Consider the following 24,298-nt stretch of genomic DNA (forward strand, 5'->3'; position numbering starts at 1 on the left):
ACAGAAAGCAGCAGTGGCCAGATGCCCTTGCTTTCCCAGTCCTAGCTCACGAAATGCTCAGCCAGGTAACGGAGCTGCATCCCTCACACCATCAGAGGTCACAGGAGAACCCTGGAGACTTTTTTAGTATAAGACAGTAGTCTTTAACTATCTTTTAAAGAAATAAAAAAAATCTGAAGTGACTTAATTTGTAGATACTATATTTTACAGCTCCCTGAATTTATACATAGCTCATTGGCTCAGAAATTCAAAAATAGGTTTTCTGGATACGGTTGAAATAAAAATGTAATTTACTGTAATATGTGGTGAGACTTTAGACCTTGATCTTCATCAGTGAGCTGCTTCTCACTTAATATGTCATACAGTAAAGTTAGTGTCAAATAAATTCTATAGTTAGGTGAAAATGAATACCCATATTCTGGCATGCAATTTAATCACTAAAAAAGGACTAAAATTTTATGTTAATGCTTTTTCTTTGCATCTCATCTCCCAAACTGAATTTCTCTGGAAAATATCCTAAAATTGAAAATTATCAAATGTTTTTAAAATGCACAGAATAAGAGTTATGACATATGTATATATCATAAAGATACTTTAATAGTTCCAAGTGAATGAACTTGGAACTATTAAAATGAACTGAAGCACGATGGTTGGTCCTTTTCCAAACCCACCTTGCTGTCCAGGCTTTTCATGGTCAAGAGATCCAGTGTCTTCAGAGAGTGGCCTGTCGGGGAAATGAAGTAGAGGCACACGTGGATGCGAGAGTCGTGGTAGTTAAAGAGGGAGCGTTTGATTTTCAGCTCTTCTTGGAGATAGGCCTCAAACTGAGCGTCGATGTAGTCAACAATTGGTTGGTAGCTGAAAAAACAATTATTTAAATATTTAATACACTATATTCATGATACCTTAATAAGGTATATGCATAAATCTAAAGTCTGAGATCTGTATTTTCACCAGTGAACAGTTGCTATCTATGCTAAACAGATAACTTAAGTAATAAAACAATGTGCAAACGTGCAGGTACAAAGGCAGTACTTTGAAACCATCAGAACAACCTGTGCTTTAAACCATTTTATAGAAACAACGCTGAACGTACACTAATTCCCTCTCACACTCATTCACACACTGGAGCCCTTCTGGCACGGCTTCCCACACTTGCCAGGCTGCTGAAGGAGGGTAGGCGTCTAATTGCAACCAAACTGGACATGGCATATTATTCTGCTGAGAGAAGGCACGAGTATCAACAACTTAAAAGATACTTAAGTCAAATTCCATGACTCCCTGCTTCTGAAATCGGATCGTGAGGCGTGGAAAGCATTAACGTAGTAAGGAGGAAGTGCACACCCACATGGAAGCGCCTAACTGGTGACGCAGGCATGACCTTACTTACTTACAAGCAAGGGAAAGCCCGTCGCAGCCGACACGTGAGTCCTTGCCTGGACCCTCCTCCCACCTGGTGCGTCTGCCCCCACAGCTGTTCCAGGCTGTTCACCCTTCAGGGTGCAGCTCACAGCACGATGCACTGCAGACACTAGTTTGTGAACGGTCCACTTCATTTTGGTATGCTAAATCACCGCCTGTGAACCTCAACTTTCTATGCGTAACTATTCTCATCAGGCAAATCTGGGCTTCCAAGTGAAAAAAGCAGCAAACGGATCCTCTATCAAATTCCCTGGACACCTTTACACTTATCCCTGTAGCCCCTAAACAGAGCAGTCAGTAACTGTGCAGCTGCAGTACTAATAAACGTGCATTCAGCGGAACGCCTGGCCCTGCCAGTCCTCGAGGATCATCACCTCCTTCTTTCAAACTCATAGAACCCCTGTTGTCCCCAGGCACACGGGCACGCAGCTGGGGACAGAGACGGGACCGTACGCTTCTGTGCTCTCCACACAACAACACAACAGCACACCTTCACCACATCAGATGTACTATCGGGGACACCATCCTTGGGAAACTGGTCTAAATGTGACCCAACATGATGCCATCCCCAAAATAATAAAAATTAATCTGTAAGTACATATTTAACATAAAATTTCCAAAGAAGCTTCTATTAATGACTTAAAATAGATCAATTATAAATAGCCATAAACACTCCTCTATCTGAATGCTTTGCATAATGCCTGTCATAAATGAAAACCATAAACATTTTTTGTTAAATAAATAATAATAACATTAGAAATTCTTCCACAGTATTTTCCTCTAGGCTTCCGTTTCCAGTACCTTGCAGGTTCAGTCTTCAATGAAATGAAAGACACTGGCTTAAAATACAAAAACCACCTCCTTTTTCAAAGTACTCATAAAGGGTAAGGAAGTAACCACCTCAAAACTGAAGAGAGTAGAAACAGGGAGGTGAGCAGAGGACCAGAGCGGGCTTGGTAAATGGGCCAAATCCAGCCACGTTCCTTTGTTATTCATAGTCTGAGGCTGCTTTTTCGCTACAAGCAGAGTAGTTTGGACAGAGGCCGTAGGTTCTGCAAAGCTTGAGATATTTACTTCTCTGGCCTTTACAGAAAAGGTGTACCAGCCCCTGCACTAAAAGCATCAGTGCTAGTTTCATCCTGAGGCCAGTTTGTCAATGTGGTTCTTCGGCTTTGCTCCCGAAGGATCTGCGGGACAAGAAGGAAGAAAGCGAAGTCCAGGTCCACACAGGAGACTGCCTCCCCACACTGGGCTGAGGTCCTCAGATCTACACCTCAGTGCGGGAGTGAGCTAGAAGTAAACCCGCAGTTCCTCCCCCCGCCCCAAGGATGTGAGGGAAGGTTGCCCTGGCACTAAATGAAGTTGGGAAAATAAACGGAGAGGGAGAACCAGCCTCAAGAACTTGTGGCCACGGGGTCAGCCCTCGCAGGAATCCACGGCCCGGGTTCACACATGGCCTCTGATTCTGAGAACCTCAAGCCACGAAACTAGGATCCTGAGTATTAACACCCAGAGGGACCTAATGTAAGCAAATCCAAATCTGTTCTGAGTATCTCCGCAAATAACTTTTCAAAGATCATGAGAACTCCAATAAAAAAACAACCAAGCATATAGGGGAGAAAAGGCACAATGAATAAGAACCAAAGGAAAAAACAAACATCAGTACAATAACTGCAAAATTGCAATGTACTGGAATTTTAAGATATAGTTACAAAATAGAGACAAAAGAAATAGAAATAAAGGTGAACTTGAATATACGTGCTGGGAATAGTAAAGTAACAAAAAGTGATCCTACAGATATGAATATGAACCACACAGAATGTACAGATTTGAAAACTATAATAACCAGAATGAAAAACTCATGGATTAGTTTAAAAGCATACTGGACACAGCTAAAGAGAGAATCAGTACACTGGAGGATAAATCCAAACTAATTATCCAGAAAACAATAGAGAGAAGAAAAAAAAGATAAAACTATGGAAGAGAGATTAATAAACACAGAAGACATAACGAGAAGGTCTAACATACATTTTAACACCGTTTCAGAAGGGGCAGAAACAGCATCTGAAGAGATGATGTCTCAGATTTTTTAAAAGAACTGATGATACTGTTCAGACTCAAGAAGTCAAACAAATCACAATCAGGATAAATTATAAATAAATAAAACCTAGATATATCACGGTAAAACTGGAGAACAGCAAAAACAAAGATCTTAAAAGCACTGGAGGAAAATAAGGAGGATACTCTTAAGGGGAAGACAGACTCACAGCTGCCTTCTCAGCAGTAAAAACAGAAGCCAGGAGACGGTGGAATGGTATCTTCAGTGGGAGGAAAGAAAATAAATGCCCACCCAGAATTGTATACCCAACTAAAATTTCAAGTATGAGAGTAAAACAGAAAATTTTGTTTAAGAGGGTAGTAAATACTGGCTATATAAAATGATAATAATACTGTCTTGTGTGGTTAGGAAGAAGAGAGAGAAAACATGACAGGGTAAGTTGGAGGGGGTAAGTGGGGGGGCGGTTAACAGTTTAACTGTTCAAAATTCCATTTTATTGTCTATTTGTATCATCGAGGACAAGTACAAATATTAATTAACCTCAAACCTTGATTAGGTTAGAGATTAGGTTTGTAATTTCTAGGGTAACAGCTACAAGAATAGAAATCAAGCAAGAAAGGAAAAAGAAACGTGAAACTCGCGACAAACAGAAAACTCAAGATGGTAAATTTAAACCTAAAATATCAGTAAATATATTACCTGTGAATGGACTAAGCACACAATTAAAAATAAATATTGTCACAGTGGATTTTAAAAAGGAAAACCATATGCTTGATCAGAAGCACACCTAAAGTACAAGAGGACCCAAAGGCTGGAGTGAAGGAAAAGAAGAGCACGCCTCCACAAGGAAGTGACCTCTGACAACACAGAAGCCTCACAAGAGGAAGAGGTCGCTACCCAGTGATAAAAGCGTCTATTCTTCAGGATAAAAGAAAAGAAAAAGTTAATTGAAATGGGAAATATCAATACTACATATCAAAATGTGTGGGATGCAGCCACACTTAGAGGGTAAGTATGGGTAAAGCCATACTTAGAGGGTAATTTATAATCTTAAATACATGAGGCTGAGAATCAGTGAGAAATCAGAGAAAATTAGATCAAAATCCAAAGAAAAGTAATTACAGATATAAGAGCAGAAATTAATAAAATAGGAAAAACAGTAAGTATAAAATTGATAGGATCGACAAAGCCAAAATTTGAAAAGACCAAGTAAACTTACCACACTTTGTCAAGGCTGACCAAGGAGAAAAGAAACAAGCACAAATAACCAGTACCAGGAAAGGAGGTGTAGATGTCATTACAGATGATGAAGACAATGAAAATATATTAGAAGAATATTATCAACATCTTTAAGTAAATATATTTGGGAATTTGGATGAAACAGACTCCTGGAAAATTGTAACTTTTCAAAACTGTCTCAAAAAACAACTCCAAATTGTCCTATAATCATTAAAGAAAATTAATAACTCAAAATCTTCTCAGAAAACTCCAGGCCCAGATGGTTTTACTGGCAAGTTCCACCAATCATTCCAGGGAAGAATAACTCTAATCTTACACACATTTTTCCAAAAAACAGAGTGAAAAACTCCCCAAACTCATTTTAGAAGGCTAACATAACATTTATTTAAAAAAAAAAAAAAGTATAAGATACTGGTTGAAAACCTCACTTATAGACATAACATGCAAAAATACTAAAAGGAAAAAAAAAAAATCAGATACAGCACAATATAAAAAGAATACCAAATGGTATCCAAGACTGCCAGGTTAATTTACCAATAAAAAGTCAGTTACTGTAATTCATCTTATTAAAGATTAAAGGAGAAAAATTACAATCTTTTCCACAGAATCCAAAAAATACCTGATAATAATATGTATTCATGATTTAAAAAAAACAACTCTTACTAATAATATAAAGTAACTTCCTTATTCTAACTGAAAAAAAGAAAGCAGCACAATTCAGGGCAAAAAGGAAGCTTTCCCTTTGGAGTCAGGGCAAGGCAAAGATGCCCACTATCTCCACTGACTCTAGTGGAGTACTGCCAGTCCCAGTGCAGTCAGGTATTAAAATGCGAGAAAGGAAATAAAGACCACTGTCTTCAGCCATGCTGGAGGAGCAGCAACTGGATCCACAACCCGCCCCCGCCCCCGCCCCCACCCCCGCCCGGACAAAATATATGGAAAGGGGGTTTCAGACACAGGACAACAGGCAGTAAAAATGCTGATCACTGGGAGATGAATGAGGCGAGTCTACAGCCTCCCAGCCCCACTGCCTGCAGACAAGTTTCTGGGGCCCAGCACAAAAGAGGGCACAAAGCCTGGCAGACCCACTGAGGACGGAGGAGAGACAGGCGCTCAGGGAGGCCAAAGTACCGAGACTTCACCAGAGGGCGCCGGGGAGAAGCCACAGCACCCGCCCCAGGAGAAGGCACCGCCCCGGGGGAACCCCTGGGGAAGAAGTGGGCTGTAGGGCACGTGAGGGGACTCAAGGCTGTGGAGATTTCCTATAACTGTCGTGGTGGTGGGTAGGAACTACACGTTTGTCAAAATAACTAAATTGTACACTTAAGCAAACAATGCATTGTATTATTCTATGTAAATTATACAGCAATAGGGCTTCCTTGGTGGTGCAATGGTTAAGAATCCGCCTGCCAACGCAGGGGACACGGGTTCAATCCCTCATCTGGGAAGATCCCACATGCTGCGGAGCAACTAAGCCCGTGCGCCACAACTACTGAGCCTGCGCTCTGGAGCCCATGAGCCACAACTACTGAGCCTGCACTCTAGAGCCCGTGCTCCGCAGCAAGAGAAGCTACTGCAATGAGAAGCCCGCGCACCGCAACGAAGAGTGGCCCGCGCTCGCTGCAACTAGAGAAAGCCCATGCGCAGCAATGAAGACCCAATGCAGCCAAAAATAAAAAACAAATAAATTTAAAAAAAATTATACAGCAATAAAACTTATTTAAAAAGAAGAAACAAAAGAATTAGAAAGGAGGAATATGCCATTATTTGCAGATTATACTATTACATACATAGAAAACCTAAACAAATTTAGAGACGAGTTATTGGAATTAATCAGAGGATTCACAGAAGTGGCTATATGCAAGATCAATTATATTTCCATACACCAAACAGAAAATGAAATATTTGTAAGAGATGCCATTTACAAGATCATCAAAACTACCAAATATCTAAGAATAAATGTAAGTGATTTCTACACAGAAAAGGCCTTTGCCTCCTCCACCACCTGCTTCCTCCAGAAAGCCCACAAAACTGTTTCCTGAAATCTAAAGCAGAACACACAAGTGTTCTGAACAGGCTAACACATAAAGACAGTCAATGATGCAACATATTTTCCCTCTAAAGCAAACTTTTAGGACCTAGGAAACTACCTCTAATAATGAAAATATGTAACTTTCAAAAAGGAGAAAGAACAAAAAGTCATTGCTTTGCCCCAGTCTATTTCCTCCTTTTATAGTTTAAATTTCATATAGAATCTATAATCAATCTTTATAATACCATAGGAGGGGCTTCCCTGCTGGTCCAATGGTAAAGTCCGCCTGCCAATGCAGGGGAGGTGGGTTCGATCCCTGGTTGGGAACTAAGATCCCACAGGCCGCAGAGCAACTAAGCCTGCGCACCACACTACTGAGCCCGTGCTCCACAACTACTGAGCCCGTGCACCTCAACGAGAGAACCCGCGTGCTGCAAACTACAGAGCTCACGTGCTCTGGAGCCCACGCACCACAACTAGAGAGTGAAACCTCGCACGCCACAACGAAGAGCCTGCGTACCTCAACTAAGACCCATCACAGCACCCCCACCCCAAAATAATAAAAATAAATACATAAATAAATAAATTTAAAGAAAAAGAATAATTATAATACCGTAGAAATAATGACAAAAATAGTGACCTAATATAAAATACAAATAAAAATTTCATTATCAAACCTTTCCTGCGATGCTTAATAATGTACCTGGCTAATTTAGTTAGAATTTCACAAAACAATTCATGCACCATGGATTTGGCGATTATATATTTGCCATATATGCCTTGTTGTTTTTTTTTTTCCTCAACAAGACAAGTCTTGCCTGAAAATTAGTTAAAATCACTTAATATACACCAAATTGTCATATCAGGAAATAACTAAAACTATTTTTGCTGAAACACACACTTAAAATGTGATTCAAAAATGTGATTCAAAAATGTGATTCAAATTACTCTAAAGAAATTAGACAACTGGATAGAAAAATGTCAATTTGTTAACAATAATAAAATATTGCTTAATTATTTAAAAAATTTAAGTCTGGGAGGAAAAGCATGGGTTTCCACAGTTGAAAATCAAATCACAGCACATAGGGCAAGAAGGCAGATATCCTGAAATAAGAAAAACCTATTTATTACAAGAGGAAAGCGTGTACCTCTCTTCTTTGTTTATTTGGTCACCAAATCCCACTGTATTCACGATGGTCAATTTCAATCGAACGTTACTTTCCTGGAGTTCATATGTCTGTGCTTTAAGTCTAACATGTGGGTAAAAATGTGAGGATTCATGGTCTTCAAAATTCGTATTAAATAGTGTGTCAATCAGCGTTGATTTTCCAATTCCAGTCTCCCCTGAAAGAAATGCAGGTACATCTTCACAGGTGCACAGGATGGTTGAAGAAAAACAGAACAGTAAACTCTTACAATGGTTTCACGGATCCCAAATATTTCAGATACTTCAAAGGCTGGATTGTCCCTGAAATAAATATATGCTAAGGCTGGTCCACTGAGTCACCAGCAGAGCATAAAAATGAATCACGTGTGCTAAGTTACTCAGAACTCTGAAGAAAGCACTGAAATGTTTAAAGAACAAACAAAAAGTTTAAAGCAGTAGAGCTAAGAAAACCAAAACTGATAGAATTTAAATAACTGGAAAAAAATCTGTAATCATGATCTTAAGTTGCTAATGTGGGCACCATGCTGCTCATGACAAGAAGGAAGTGAGCACAGGAACAGGAAGGAGGAATCTAGGGGGGCTTGGCACTTACCCACGCAGAGAATATTAAAGCAGAAGCCTTGCTGAATTGATCTGTTGACCAGCTGATCAGGCAGACTCTCAAAACCAACATGGCCAGACATGGCTAAAGAACGAGGATTTTCTTTTTTTTGCTGAAAGGAAACAAAAACAACGGCAACAGTTTTTTAAAGTCTTACTAAAACAGGATATAGGCACATTAGAGATAAACATAATTTATCAGAAAAAAATTAAAGACTTTTTGATCATTATACCTCCCCCAAGATACAACTGGTTAAGTTTGTGAGAAACCTGTGTCCAGACCCTCAAAACACATATTTCTTATTATCTTCCTATGATGAGAGTCCAGCACTACTTATGACATAAAAATATTTGATTTTCCAAAACAGGAAAATACTGTTGGATGAAGAAAGCTTTACAAGCAACCAGGGGTGGGAAGGCGTATTACAGACAAGTAAAACATAAGACGCACACCAAAAGACGACAGAACAGCACCAGTAAAGCGCCAAAGAAGAAGTGACAGCCCGGAGTTCTGTATCCAATGAAAACACCCCTCACAGGTGAAGGCAAATGAAGACGGCTACATTTGCTAAATGTACAAATGACATTTACGAAATGGCACGGCCAGAAATGCTACACGACAAGAAATGCTAAAAGTTCTCCAAGAGAAAGGAAAATGACAACAGACAGAAACTCAGATCTACAAAAAGGATGAAGACTGTCAGAAAGGTAAAAATATGGGTAAACGTAAGAGAATTTTTTGCTTGTTTTAATTTCTTAAAAATATAGATTGCTTAAAGCAATAACAACAGTGTATTACAGGATTTATGATACGTGGAGAAGCAGGATGCATGACTGTGACAGCACAAAAGATGGGAAGGGGAATGGAGCTACACTGTCGTAAGGTTTCTACACTATACAGGAAGTGCTGCAACACTGAAGGCAGTGAGTGGTAAGTTAAAGCCCACATCAATTACTGTTTAAAAAAATAAAAGACCAAAGAGGGTTAGCTAGTAAGCAATCATAAAAATACTCCATTAATCCAGAAGTAGGCAGGAAAAGAAAAAAAAATGAAAGAACAAATGGGACAAATGGAAAACACATGGCCACAAATGTATGGACACCAAGGGGGGAAGTGGTGGTGGGATGAACTGGGAGGTTGGGATTGACATGTATACACTAATATGTATTAAATGGAAACTAATAAGAACCTGCTGTATAAAAAAATAAAATTCAAAAAAAAAACGTAAAAAAAAGAACACACATGGCCAGTTGGTAGACTTAAACCAGCTGCGTCTATAATTAAGCAGAAGTGGTCTAAGCCAGCTGTCCAACAGGACCTTCCATGACAAGGCTGAGCTGCCAACTGGAGCCACCAGCCACGTGCCGTCACTGAGCACCTGCACGTGACGCATGCAACCGACGAAGGAACTTTTTAATTTTATTTCATTTTAACTAATTTAAATTTAAATAGCCACGTGTGGCTAGTGGCCACCATACTAGACAGTGTAGGTCTAAACTTTTCAATTAAAAGGAAATTGTCAGACTGGATAAAAGAGCAAGACCCAAATATATGCTGTCGATACAGTAACCAACTGCTGATGGTAAAATTCATATGGGAAGGCATAAGACTTAGAGCAGCTAGAATGACTGTACAAAAGAACAAGCTGAAGGACTTACAGTACCTAATCTGAGGCTACAATCACCAAGGAGTGTGGTATTGTGACAATCTATTATTTATCTATTTGTCTACTTAATCAAAATTAAAAACTTAGAGTTATCAAGGAATATGCAAGTCACAGACTGGGAGAAAATAGTATATATATGACAAAGCACTTGTATTCAGAATACATAAAGAATTTTGTAAGATTCAATAACAAGACAACCCACTTAAAAAAAAAATGGGTAGAACACTTGAACAGACACTTCACAAAAAAGATAACAAAACAGCCAATGAGCACATGAAAGAGTGCGCAACATTATTAACAGGTATCAGGAAAATGTGAAGCACAACTACAATAAGATACCCCTGAACAGCCACTAAAATGGCAAAAATTTAAAAGGCTGATAACGTCAAGCGTTGGAGATGATGAACAAAGATGGGAACCCTAATAAGTTCGCTGCTGCACATGCAAAATGGCACAGCCGCTCTGGAAGGCGGGCAGTGGTTTCTTATGAAGTTAAGTACACATAACCACACAGCCAAAAGACCCCGCTTGCCAGCACCCAAGATAGAGCACCCATCCACACAAGGACTGACGCACAGATGGTCGTAGCAGCTTTCCTCCAAACAGTCAGAAGTGGCAAGAAACAAGCAAAGGCCCAACAACTGGCAAATGGATAAACAAGTTGTAGTGAATCCACACAATGGAATCCTGAACGACTGACACATTCCACACGTGGAGAAATCTCAAATGCTAAGTATCTAAACAGTGATTTATTCACTGTGATTTCAGTTTCAGAAAGAAAAAATCTTTTCATATATTCTCATATATATATGAACATGGATGAAGATGTCTCAAAGGGTAGTGACAGACTGTTGGGAGTGGACCTGGAGGTGTAGGTGAGAAAGACGAGCTTGTCACTGTATATGGTGAGAGAGTTCCCACGAGGACCCCAAGACTGCTGGCACCGGTGTACCCACACCTTCTGGTTATTCAAACGCTAATCTAGGTGCTGCAGTGAAGGGGTTTGACAGATGTCATTACGGTCCCAAATCAGTTAACCTTAGAAAGGGAGATTATCCAGGGTGGACCCTTAAAAGGGACAGAGGACTTCCGAGTGGAAGGGATTTGAAGCATGAAGGGGCCTTGCCTTTCCAGTTCCCCTTGCTGTATGGGTCGCAAGGACCTAAGAATGATCTCCAGAAGCTGGCAGCAACCGACCAGCAAAGAACAGAACTCTGCCGACAACCTGGAAGGGTCGGGGGTGGGGTGGGGTGCAGTCCCAGCTGGGAACCAGCAGCCGGCCTCCTGCACGTGAGGCCTGGGTGGAGAAGCCAGGGGAGCCAGCCTGGCGCTCCCGACCCGCAGGCTGGGCGCTAATCAACAGCTGCTGTTTTAAGCAGCTCAGTCCGTGCCATTTGTTACGGAGCAACAGAAAACTAGTCCACAAACGAGTTGTGCCCTTCGAGTCCCTTTTACCAGGTAAGCCTGTTATCTCTGTGATTTAAAAAGAAAAGAGAATGAAGAAACACACTATGCTTCCCAGCTGGCCGTGAGAGCGTTCAAGAGGATTAGAACAGTATTTGTTAGAGTTTCTATTGGAAGCACAAAAGTTGAACTAAATGGCCTATAGAATCCCTCCTGGTTCTGAAGCATGTGATTTTAATGTCATGGAAATAAAAGAATCTTTTCAAAAATGTGGGAGTGGTCAGCATCATTTAATGAAGAAGAGGGGCTGGAGAGAATGAGGACTGAGCAGTGAGCACTCAGTGCATCAGTCACTAAACAATTACAGTAGTTTCAGCAAAGCGACGTGCTAGAAGACAGATTAAGAGTAATTCAAAGTCTGCGAGGTGATAAAATAAAGATGGAACAGACTACAACTACCAATGAGAGAACAGAGATAAAATGATGGCAGCTCGGTGGCCAGATGACCAAGTATCAGAACTGGGGGGACCTCAGCACGTGTGGGGAGGCAGAGGCTGCTGGAGCATGGAGCTAAAGGAAAGGGATCTCGTGACCCGTGCTCCCAGTTACTGTTTTCTCTTTTAAAACACTGACAACTCACCTCGTTCACCAAATTAAATTTACTCCCTCTTTCTAAATATAACTTTTAATACAAATTACCCAAACACATCCCTCCTGTGCAGGCACTCAGAAAGCCCTCAGAAGCACTAAGGTCTGACCTCGCACTCAGGAAGGCTCTGACAGGGCCGTCCCGTGGCGTCCCACCCTGTCATCATCAAGGTCTGTGAGGACGCCAGCTACAGCAGTGTCAGGCTCCCCCTGCCTGCCGTGGCAGAGCTGGAACCTGCATCTGCTTAACGTCAGGCAGGGTAGAGACGCTGTGGACAGTCGACAGTGATGCAGTTCGTCACTGATTTTTAACTTGGATCAACATAACAGTTAATTCATATTCAAGGTAAGTAGAACAAAAGTCTTTCAGGTCTCTCAGTAGTTATTCTGAAACCACAGAGGCATCCAGAGTACAAGGTGGGTCTACTTAAAAGATATACTCACTTTCTCTTCATTGTCAAATACTTGTGTGGACATATGCGCTGTTTTTGTTGCCATGTGAGACTGAAAGAGCTGAAAAAGAAAACACAGATATTACTCCAAAAACCCCTGTATCTAAGTAATGTACTTACATTAAAAAGGAATTCCAATATTGTCATTATCACCAAGCTTTGACTTGTAATCTACACAAGTGACTCATGTTTAAAACTGTGGTTTTCTTGCTGGAAGGATATCTGCACAGGTAAGTAATATGTGATAGTCAACACATGATACACATTATTGCACTTACACCCACACACACAAAAATGTAAAAATTATCATGTATAGAACCCCTACCACATGCCCATCACCATGCCAGCTCACGGAGTACGTGCTCTTATTTGATCCTCAGGACAGATCTGAGCTACACACATTACCACTCCACAGCCTGCACAAGAAAATTAGGATTCTGAAAGGTTAAGTAACTCACCCTAAACCGTACAAGCCAGTAAGCTGTAGGCACAGGTCTACTCTGACTGCAAAGCTGGTGTTCGTTCTACTGTACCAAGTGTAGACCAAGTACTCAGTCACCTGTATGCGGGGAGTGGGGAAGACAGTACCAGAGAAGCTGTGGGAATTTAATTTCCGAGCAACCGCCTCAAGGGCACTGCCGCCCTACTCTGGAGGGCAGTGCGAGGCAAGGAGGAAACGTGGCCTTTTTAAAAAGTAACAGGAACATGGATGTAGTAAGAAAAAACGCAAACGGTGCCAATGAGAACACAGAGCAGAATAAGTACGTTCCCTTCCTCCCCTGATTCCCTGCAACCTCAGCAGTGCTCTCCCCAGAGGCCACCTCCTGGGGGTAGAGGATGCGTGTGGTGGGAACGTGCAGTCTCTTTGGCTCACAGACATGGCACATAACCCATGCTCTGCAGCGGGTGTTTCCTTTCCACTTAATCTATGGTGGGGGGACTTCCCTGGTGGCGCAGTGGTTAAGAATCCGCCAGCCAATGCAGGGGACACGGGTTCAAGCCCTGGTCCAGGAAGATCCCACATGTTGCAGAGCAGCTAAGCCCACGAGCCACAACTACTGAAGCCCGCGCGCCTAGAGCCCGTGCTCCGCAACAAGAAAAGCCACTGCGATGAGAAGCCCGTGCACCACAACTACTGAGCCTGCGCTCTATAGCCTGCGAGCCACAACTACTGAGCCCACGGGCCTAGAGCTCGTGCTCCGCAACAAGAGAAGCCACCACAAAGAGAAGCCTGCGTCCCACAACTAGAGAAAGCCTGCGCACAGCAATGAAGACCCAACGCAGCCAAAAATAAATAAATCTGTGACTCTGTTTAATAAATAAATAAATAAATAATGAACACTCCCTCTTAAAAAAAAAAAACCTCTCTGGTGCAGACTGTTTCCGCAGAATGTGAGCTGCCTCACTCCATCTACAGGACAGCGCTCTGTTCTGTAAACTACACAACATGCGGATGCACTGTCTTTAAATACAGTGAACTACACTGCAGTGAACAGCTTTGCCCACACGTGGGACGGGGGACTGGACCCTGTAGCAAGGGAGGGGCGTGCCTGGCGCCTCGAACCGCCCCTCCCCCCCACCCTGGGCTGTGAAGGTAACACCAACAGACACACGGGGCACGTCGGGACTGCGTTCTACACAACGCTAACGACCCCCTTCCTCTGGTACTTTCTGGGTAATGTAAGCTTTTGAAGACTGACCCTGGGACTTAACAGGACACGCAGCAAGTCCAAACTCTGAGCAGCCAACTAACTGAGCGCACTGTGGTGACAGGTGGCTCTGGCCAGTGGGAAGAGGCCCCGTATAAGAGCACAGCCAAGGCTCGGGATGAACCCACAAGCACTGGCTGTGTTTTTACCATTTAAAAAGTGAAAAGCACGTAATGATACGAAGCCCACCAGAACTGGCCTAGTGTGGTTTTAACTGTACACACAGCTCCCTGACTCCCCCCAGCCCGTCACAGTGTGTCACACAAGCCAGAGAGCACATCCCCACTCTGAGCCAGCACAGAAGAGCGAGAGCAGAGGGAAAAGAGAGCAGTGGTCACGGCTACGCACAAAAAGAGGAAAGACAGTGACACTGCGCTGGGCCAAGAGACGGCCAAGCATCAGGCAAGGCGGCATAAGGTGGGAAGACCCCTGAGCCCCGGAAGGGAGGCCGGATTTCTTATCTGGATAAAGTGAACCGTGAGGGAAAGTTTGCTGGAAACACAACGCTCATCATCTCTGGCGAAGTTACGAAGAGGCGAGAAGCCGAGCAGGGGCAGACGAGTTGTGGGCTGAGGCCTGGAGTGTCCGCCTGGGCTGGGACCTGCTGTCGGGACCCAGGCGCCCCCGAAGCTCCGGCTCAGGGCCCCGTGCAGGCCCAGAGGGAAAGCGAACAGAGCCTTCACGCGGCCATGCGCTGCCGTCGGATGGGAGCGGGTGCCGCCACGTCTAACTGAACTTCATCAACTACAGAACTCTAATGAAAATTAATCTTTATAAAACTATACTAAGAAAGTAGTTTTGGGGTTTTAATATAATGGAGAGCATATCGAAATTTTTGTGAAATGCTGCTTAGGAAGCAGTTTCATTGATGTGTAAAATTTGCTTAGAAAAAATGAGATAGGGTTTGTACTCCTTTATGATTAAACTTTAAACTTTGACTAATAAAACCAAGGTTACATTTCTGTCATTTATGTAAGTTCATATCAAATATCCACTTTTGTTTATTCATTTCCTGTGTTTCTGAACACCAGCCAAAAAGCTTACTTAAAATCTCTGTGGATAAATATTTTGATCGGGAAGTAAAAATGAGTCACATAAAAGTATTATAAATAGTTATTTTTAGTATTTTCCACTGGTACTACCTGACTAGTCAAATTTCCAAAACACATTTTAGAATGAAAACAGTTTTTAATAAATTAACAAGACATTATTGAAGGTAAAATAACAAAGGGACAAGAGTTGATCCAGTCCCTCTAGTGGCAAACACTAAACTAAAAAAAAATCTGAAAGTGGAATTCCAGTCTGCTCCACTACTGACTAGCTTCTTAGTAAATCCTATGCTGGGAACTGGGTCTCAGGAGGAAAAGACACGGCCCTTGATCTTAAGAACTTATCTCAGAGAAAACACAAGCTCATAATAGGCAATCAAATCTCATTCCAAGGCACCAGGGAAACTAACAAAATCACCATCTACATTTTTGATGAGAGTCAGTAGCTTTTATTTTAAATACAAGCATACGTCATACATACACAAACACACATGTATTTAAATCTCTACACCTACATCCCAGAAAGAAAAACTTTATACAGTACTTTTAACTCCTGGCAAAGTCTAACAAATTTTTTTAAAGTTGTAGTATATAACGAATCACAGAAAAAATGCCAGAACATTTTGGGGAAGATCAGGTTCTCCACCTTCTTCAAAATATCAGTTTGAGGCAATGCAACAGAGGCTGCACACAATCTGTCCTGGGGTCCCTTGGAGACAGGTGGTAGGTGACCTTTTTCCTGCCGGTCAGTTACGGGGAAAATTCGGTGATTCTTTCACAACAGGACCCTAGATTTCCTGACGACTCTTCTGACTCTCCTGGAAACAGTCCTGTAATGCCTCATCACTTCTCTAGGTACAACAATGAGCTTTGGAGGAACAGAATTATGACTTGGGTTACAATAGCTTCATTTTAACTTCACTTTCCCACAGTTTTTATCTTTGTAAAGCTAATCCAAGAAATAGAACCACAGTTTTCAAATTATCGTCTGGTACTACTTAGAGTTCTTTAGGCCAAAAAAAAAAAAAAAGTAAGAGAGAATGAAGAGCAGAGAGGTCAAAATAGTTATCTGGGCCTATTTTATGGGTTTCAAGAGATCCGCGTTCTTTGGCTTAAAACAATACTTTGAAAGATTCCACAGATGCATTATTTAAAATCATTTTATTAAATCTTCAGCTTAAGTAAACTTTAAAAGTAAAGTTAATATACTCATCTAAAATTTTCCTAAAAACAAGTAGTAAAATTACCTTATTCAAATTATACAGAAGTTGATTCTGGAAGTGGATACTAATTACAACCAGGGAAAAAAAGAAACAATCCAACTGAATCAATAAGACTGGGCACTGTCACGAGAAGCAACATGCTGGCCTCTTGTCCCTCCAAGACAGTCTTGGTCGAGGGCAGCTTAGGGTAGGCCAAGTTCCATCAAAATATCACTTCAATTTTACCACCATCTCCAATAAACATAAAAGTTAAAGGGTAACTACAGAGTCTCATATGCAGCCTCAAAAGATCATCAAGATGGGAAAATTCTTGAGAGTAATTCATATGAAAAAGAGTTAGGGATTTTAAGCTCAGAAGAAACCCTTACAGTAATGTGTATGTAGCTGCTTTAGATACAAATGCAATCTTATTTTGAAATTACTTCCCCCACTTAATTAGAAAAGGAGTATTTTATGTTTATTACAGGAAAAAAAACACCCTTTCTAATTGTGTCACTTTAATAACACTACCATGAACACTCCTCCGTGGCAGCCAAACGGGTGTGCCCCACAGATATCCCTCCAACAAGAACTGCCCTCTGGCTACACAGGATGCAATGAGCTGATGGCCTCCAGCAGCTGGGCCTGCAGGACTGGACCCACACCACGCCTTCCCAGGCAGCCCTAGCCGAGGCCTGAGCGCAGTGCGGTGTCAGGACCTGGGCTCTTCTGCCCCACGCAGGCTGCCCTGGCAGACACTGGGCTGGCCCAGACTCTGCTGGATCTGCATGGCCTCTGAGGGTCTCTCTGTGGATTCTGCTTCCTCCCCTTTCTCCTCTAGGGCGTTACCCTCCCCCGCCCCATGCCCCCCCCCCACCGCTCCCCAGTCAATCTCTAACACTCCTGGCTCTTCCTTGAGGACCCCACACACACCTGTATAACCATCGATCACTGTGTACATCTATCTGATAAGTTTTCTCACAAGAAATCCCTAGACTGTAATTACTGGTCAGAGGTATAAACATATTGCCAAACTTACATTTCCAAAATCAGTATAAAAATAAAGTATCATTTCATTATATAGTCATCAATACAGGTGTTAACAATTTTTTAAGTGTCAATCTGTTAGGCAAAAACTGAAATCTTAATTTGATTTCTGGTATTCTGAACATTTTTTTTTCAGGTTACTGGCCTAAAAAGTACATAGTATATTTTCATTCATCACCAGTTCGCGTTTTCCCATTTGCCTATTAGGGTATTCCTTTTTTGTTTCTTATTAACGAGAGCTGTTGGATGTAACTCCATGCTTGTCATGTGTATTACAAATGTCTTTTCTGGATTTGTCACTGATCTTCTTGGTTTCCATAGAGCTCAATCGAGCAATCTTTTCTATTATGGGTTCTTCCTTAAATGTAAGGCTTAGAAAATCTTTCCACACTCCAAGTTTTCTAAAAACATGACTCTAAATTTTTTCCGAGTTCTCTCATGGCTTCATGTCTTATACAGAAGCTTTTAAGCCTTCTAAACATTACTTTCTAGTTCTGTGTGAGGTACTTTTCCCCAGTGTTGTTGGCCTGTTGCAGCATCAGGGGACAGCAAAGCATATTTAAACATCTATAGTCTGTCTCATGGAGATGAATCTCCCAAGGGAAAAAGCAGGACCCACGAATGAACTAGAGAGGCTGACCTGACACAACAAAGGGAAACTTCTGAAGGTCTCTTAAAAAAAAGGTGTCTAACAAGATGGGCTGGGCTGCCCGGGAAGGATTCAGCTGCTGACCCGGGCAAACTGTGGCGCCAGTTCCTGCTCTGATCTTCTAAGTTCGCTTTCAACTCAGAATGTATGACCTGTGAGCAAGCAATGAGGAAAAGTATGTGATGTGATGGAGAATGAAGGATGAGTCATGGGAAACTGCAAGTACAGACAAAGTGGATTAAGGAAAGACAGAACACAACCACACCTACTTGATACGGAAAGGCTTATTTAAATGAAAAGTAGATGGTTTGCATTCCAGGGAGAGGTAGTATGTCCCAGGCAGGCTGGGTGACAAGCCAATCAAAGTTGAGAAGTCAATTACTTAGGACTGGGAAAGGCAGAAAAAGTCGTTTAAAGGACTTAAAATTGACAAGGAACATTTGGGGAAGAAAAGAATACTCAGAAATAAGTGAGAAATCTATCAATATACATTGCTTTTCGTTTCTTCCACAAATATACACAGTATTTACTAAAAGACCTACATTTTCAGGACCCCAGGCATTGAGGCTCAAAGGTGAATAAGTCATATCTTTGCGGTTTGAATTTCAGCACAGGTAGGAGACATGCGTACAACTATGGACAGGGCACAGGAGTGGCTTGTGGTGAAATGACGCCTGCACTGTTAGAGATGGCACTGCCAAGAAAAGGCTTGAGCTGAGCCTTGAGGGAGAAATACGAATTTTCCTAGCGAAGGAGAAAAGGACGTAAAGGAGTCAACGTGTGCAAAAGCATGAGCGCAGCCCTGGCGCGGCTGGGAGCTGCAGGAGGCGCCGTGCAACCTAAGGCGGCTTCAGCTGGCGCGAGGAGGACAGCAGAAGGCAGCAGGGTGGGGCATTCCCTCAGCCTCCCAGTGAGGCCAGGAGCACCTCCACGCCTTTCAGACAAAGGTAAACTGATAGGCCGCAGTGCTTAGCAGGAAAGAAAATTTGAGTTTAAGGTTCCTACGGCCCCGGATCCCTCAAGGAGCTTCCACCTAATCACCGGCATCTTTAGTCAAGTGTAAAATAAATCTAGGGTAATTTTTACAGGGTTATTAAAAACAAATACAGTGGTAGTTCCCATTTGCCTTAAAGTGTCCCCTGATTCCATAAGACTTGTACTCTTCCACATAGATAAGAGCACTAAAAATCCAGCCCAACTCACTAGGCCAGTCAGGTTTACTTTTCACACAGAACATAGTTAATACTATACTAGTTAATACTATATTACTAGTAACAGTTTAGAAGTTATTATCCCATTTTTGTAAGTCAGAAAAAGATAAATCTTCAAAAGGAAGGATGAAGTTGCATATACTGAGTCTATACTGAAATACTGGCTACAGGGAATATTTTTACAAAGATTAGAAGCAATAATTATGAAAATTAAGAGAAATTATATGTGATATTAACTGGCAAGAAAAGAATATAAGATTTTGTTGACACCATGGTTACAAGTAAAAATTATACATATGAGCAAGCATGTATAGAGTCTGATTCTAAAGGGAAGAGAATAAATATTTCCTTTTCTTCTTGATATCCATTAATATTATCATTTGGGCTTCCCTGGTGGCGCAGTGGTTGAGGGTCCGCCTGCCGATGCAGGGGACACCGGTTCGTGCCCCGGTCCGGGAAGATCCCGCGTGCCGCGGAGCCGCTGGGCCCGTGAGTCGTGGCCGCTGGGCCTGCGCGTCCGGAGCCTGTGCTCCGCAACGGGAGAGGCCACAGCAGCGAGAGGCCCGCGTACCGCAAAAAAATATATATATATTATTACTTATGTGAATTTAACAACGACTAATGTAGAAAAAAGAATATGTCTTCCTCAACTATCTATAAAAATGCATTTATTTAACAGATATGAATTGAGTGCCTCCTATATTCCAGGAACTGTCCGAGGCCCTGGGGCTGAATAACTTAATAAAATAGAAGAAAACACATTAAGTCATTATGGAGCTTCCATTCCAGTTAGGGGAAGAAAGGCAAAAATCAAAGTAAAACACATGCTCTGATGTGATAACAGAGAATAATAAGTGCAGCACAGAACAATAAGGCAGCAGAGGGGGATGGGGGTAGGAAATGAGGCGGAGGCATGGCTCAGGGGCACCGCTCTGAGCAGGGTGGTTACAGGGGAGACGGCAGCTCAGCGAAGGCCGGAAGGAGCACAGGGAGCAGAGCGGTGAAGGGGCACCTGGAGGAAGAGCATTCCTGGCAGAGGGAATGGACCCCTGCAAAGATGTGGCAGCTGTGTGCCCTCCTGGGTTCCTGGAACAGCAAGCAGGCGAAGCAGCAGAGGGAGAGAGAGGCAGAGTGGTGCCGGACCTCACAGGGTTCCCACGGCGTACTGAAGAACTTGGCTTTGAAGGGCTTTTAGCATAAAGGGACGTGAGTTATCTTTGTAGTAAAAGATTCATTACAGCTACTGTGTTGAGAGGACACTGAAGGATGGCAAGGCAGAAGCAAGGAGACAAGGTGCAAGGCTACTGCATTAACCCATGGCAGTCTGTTAGCGGTGGAAGAGGTGAGATGTGGGCACATTCTGGATCCACCTCGACAGCAGAGCCAACGGAACTTGCTGAAGGCTCAGTGTAGAATGTGGAGCAATGTGGAGAACGGTTCCAAAGTTCTGGGCTTGAACACCGGGGAGGAGGGAGCTTCCCTTCCTGGAACTGGGAAGACTGCAGAAGGAGGGGTTAGGGAAGGCGGCTCTCCTTGAACTGGAGATGCCTGCTGGACGCTCAAGTGAAGGTCCTGAGTAGGCAGCAGGATGCTCAAGTGGACAGAGCAGAGATACCAGGACTGGAGGTAACAACTGTGACGTCATCTATACATGGCAAGTCCTCAGCGCTGTGGGACGAGGTGAGTCACCCTGGGAGTGAAGGTGCTTAGAAAAGAGAGGGCTCCCAGAACTGAGCCCTGGGGGGACTCTGACACTTCAAGTTTGGGGCACTGGGAGTAATCAGTCCAACTGACTGAGAAGGAACAGTCAAAGAGGGTGAAAGAAATCCGGAGAAGTATGGAGTCCTGGAAGAAAGCTTTGGAAGAGAACGAGTACCACCCCCACTCCTTGACCGACCGCGTGCGGCTGCTTTCAGGACACAATGTACACAGAGACCACGTGGCTCGCAAAGCCAAAAATGTTTACTATTTGACCCATTAAAGAAAATGTTTGGCAACCCTCGACCTAGAAGGATGAGCCGGTGAATGAATGAGGAACATGCAGTACAGTCTGTCGGCAGCATCAAGGCCTCTTGAGCCGAGTGGTCACGACATGAAGGAAGACAACTCAGCACGATGCTCCCCCATCGCATTCAGCTGTGAGGACGCAGGAGCGGAGTCCAGCACCGCTTGACTGCAGGCGGTGTGGGTTTGCCGGGGGAGAACGATGAAGCGAGAGAGGCGGCTGAGACGTGCCACAAAGGGACAAGAGGGCATGGAGGATGTGAGGGGAAGGGAAAGGTGGCGGGATCAGAGAACCGTGGGACCAGGAGCAGCTGGTGGAGTGAACAGGAAGAGGGGAGGTGTGGTCAGACTGAGATCTCAGGGGTGCCCTTATGGATGATGACAAGGTCAAGGTGCTCCCCACTAGAAGGCGAGGCTAAAGTAGGGTGGAGAGCAGGACACTGAAGGAGAGGAGGCGGGAGGCTGAAATGGGCCGCGATCACACAGGTCACTCGCTGGAGATCCATCAGGCCCTGCGGCAGGAGGCGTTTCAGAGATGGCTGAACAGAGGCGGTGAGCATACAGTATGCCAGGCCCGTAAGAGTCAAAGCCCGGAACTTTCCAGGATGAGAGCGAATGATGGGGAGTGGCGACCACCTCCCCTCGGGGCTCTGTGCTGCCAGGTGTCTGTGAACCACAGGAAGCTTCCACACACAGCCCCCCGCTGCCGGTCCCCTCCTCCCTACGTCCCCCACAGAGGCTCCTCCTCTCCAGTCAAGGAGCTTCCGTCTGAGGAAGGCAAAGATTTCCTAGCTACAGTACCCAAAGCATGATCCACAAGAGAAGAATGATAAACTGAACCTAATAAACTAAAAAACTTCTGCTCTTCAAAACACACTGTTAAGAGAATGAAAAAACAAGACACATACTTGGATAAAAGATTTGTAAATCATTTATCTCATGAAGAACTTATGTCAGAAATATCTATTTTTAAAAACTTGTACAACTCAAAAGACAATAACTCAATTTAAAAAAACAGGAAAAAATTGGAACAGATGCTTCATCAAAGATATAGGGATGGCAAATAAGCACATGACAAGAGGCTCAACATCATTAGTCATTAGACAAATGTAAATTAAAACACAAGGTATCACTACATACCCATCAGAATGACTTAAAAAAAAAACTATCTGGCAAGGATGCAGAACCATTGTTAGTGGGAATGCAAATTTTGGCACAAACATTTTGAGAAACAGTTTGGCAGTTTATAAGGTTAAAACACACTTACCGGGCTTCCCTGGTGGTGCAGTAGTTAAGAATCCGCCTGCCAATGCAGGGGGCACGGGTTCAATCCCTGGTCCAGGAAGATCCCACATGCCGCGGAGCAACTAAGCCTGTGCGCCACAACTACTGAGCCTGCGCTCTAGAGCCCGCAAACCACAACTACTGAGCCCAAATAGGGGCAGAAAAGTGATAGAGACTAGGAGGAGGGCTGCAAAGAAGCACCAAGGAATGTGGGGTGGAGGATGCTGGAACAGTTCTCTATTTTTCATTGTGGTTGTGGTTACATGACTGTATGTATTCATCAGAACTCATGAAACTTTGTACTAAAAAAGTAAATTTCACTGTGTATAAATTATAGCTTAATAAAAAAGTTAATTCTTAAAGATATAACAAAAATTTTTAAGTAAGTAATCAATACATGGGAAAGCAGTAGCTAACAAAAACAGAATATCTGCAGACAAACTAAATGATTTAGATGATACATGTATGATTATTTGTGAGAAGCAATAAAAAAGAAAATATTCAACAAAATATGCAATGAGAATAAAACAGTCTCTCCAATTGTTCAAATTACAGTTAAGTATTAGGTTCTTTTGGCTCTCAGAGTCATGTGGAAACTGTAAATTATAATTCTTTTCCACACAACAGAATCTCTGTTACTATATGACAAGCAGCCTATCTTTTCCCGAAACAGAGAGCCCCTAGAAATTGTCTCAATGACCGAGGTCACAAGAGAGAAGGGTTAACATGACATCAGTGTAAATGTATGGCTTAAGAAGGCTGCTGGGATTTCCCTGGTGGCGCAGTGGTTAAGAATCCGCCTGCCAGTGCAGAGGACACGGGTTCGAGCCCTGGTCCGGGAAGATCCCACATGCCGCAGAGCAACTAAGCCCGTGTGCCACAACTACTGAGCCTGCGCTCTAGAGCCCGCAAGCCACAACTACTGAGCCTGCATGCCGCAACTACTGAAGCCCGCGCGCCTGGAGCCCGTGCTCTGCAACAAGAGAAGCCACTGCAATAAGAAGCCCGTGCATCGCAACGAAGAGTAGCCCCCACTCACCGCAACTAGAGAAAGCCCGCGCGCAGCAACGAAGACCCAATGCGACCAAAAATAAATAAATAAATAATAAAAATAAATTTAAAAAAGAGGGCTGCTGGAGCTAACTGCTTATGGTGGCAAGAGATACAAAGGTCGGGAGCACTAAGCAACTGCCAAAGCCATGTGCCAGGGCCCGGGCCAAAGAGGCACCAGCACAACAGGAGAAAAACAAGAGACAGTCTGTTAACAAATTTTGAGAGAGTTAACCCTCAACCCCCAAAACGGAGATAACAGTACTCGGCTCATGGAGTCGGGAGGAGAAATGTGATAATGCAAGTCAAGCACTTGCCCCAGTGAATGCATGTTAGCACGGGGAGCATTCAGTTACCCCAGTGGTGTCCCAGACAAAAATATACCTTGAATACTTTAGTGTT

At 43.1% G+C, this 24,298-nt stretch overlaps 1 protein-coding gene across 3 annotated transcripts in view; it reads right to left on the reverse strand.

Annotated features, from left to right (window-relative positions):
* SEPTIN10 (septin 10) overlaps nt 1-24,298 on the reverse strand; it is a 53,701-nt gene that overhangs the window by 20,991 nt on the left and 8,412 nt on the right. For 2 of the 3 annotated variants that reach the window (XM_082852336.1, XM_082852338.1), the window contains exons 2-5: nt 12,684-12,752; nt 8,513-8,633; nt 7,901-8,096; nt 672-858 (exon numbers count right to left, since the gene is read on the reverse strand). In XM_082852336.1, coding sequence (XP_082708462.1) covers nt 672-858; nt 7,901-8,096; nt 8,513-8,633; nt 12,684-12,752 — 573 coding nt within the window. The remainder of the gene's footprint in view (nt 1-671; nt 859-7,900; nt 8,097-8,512; nt 8,634-12,683; nt 12,753-24,298) is intronic. The other variant, XM_082852337.1, reaches the window with a different exon arrangement.

The sequence above is a fragment of the Leucopleurus acutus genome (assembly GCF_964270905.1).
Source record: "Leucopleurus acutus genome assembly, chromosome: 12".
Classification (NCBI taxonomy): domain Eukaryota; kingdom Metazoa; phylum Chordata; class Mammalia; order Artiodactyla; family Delphinidae; genus Leucopleurus; species Leucopleurus acutus.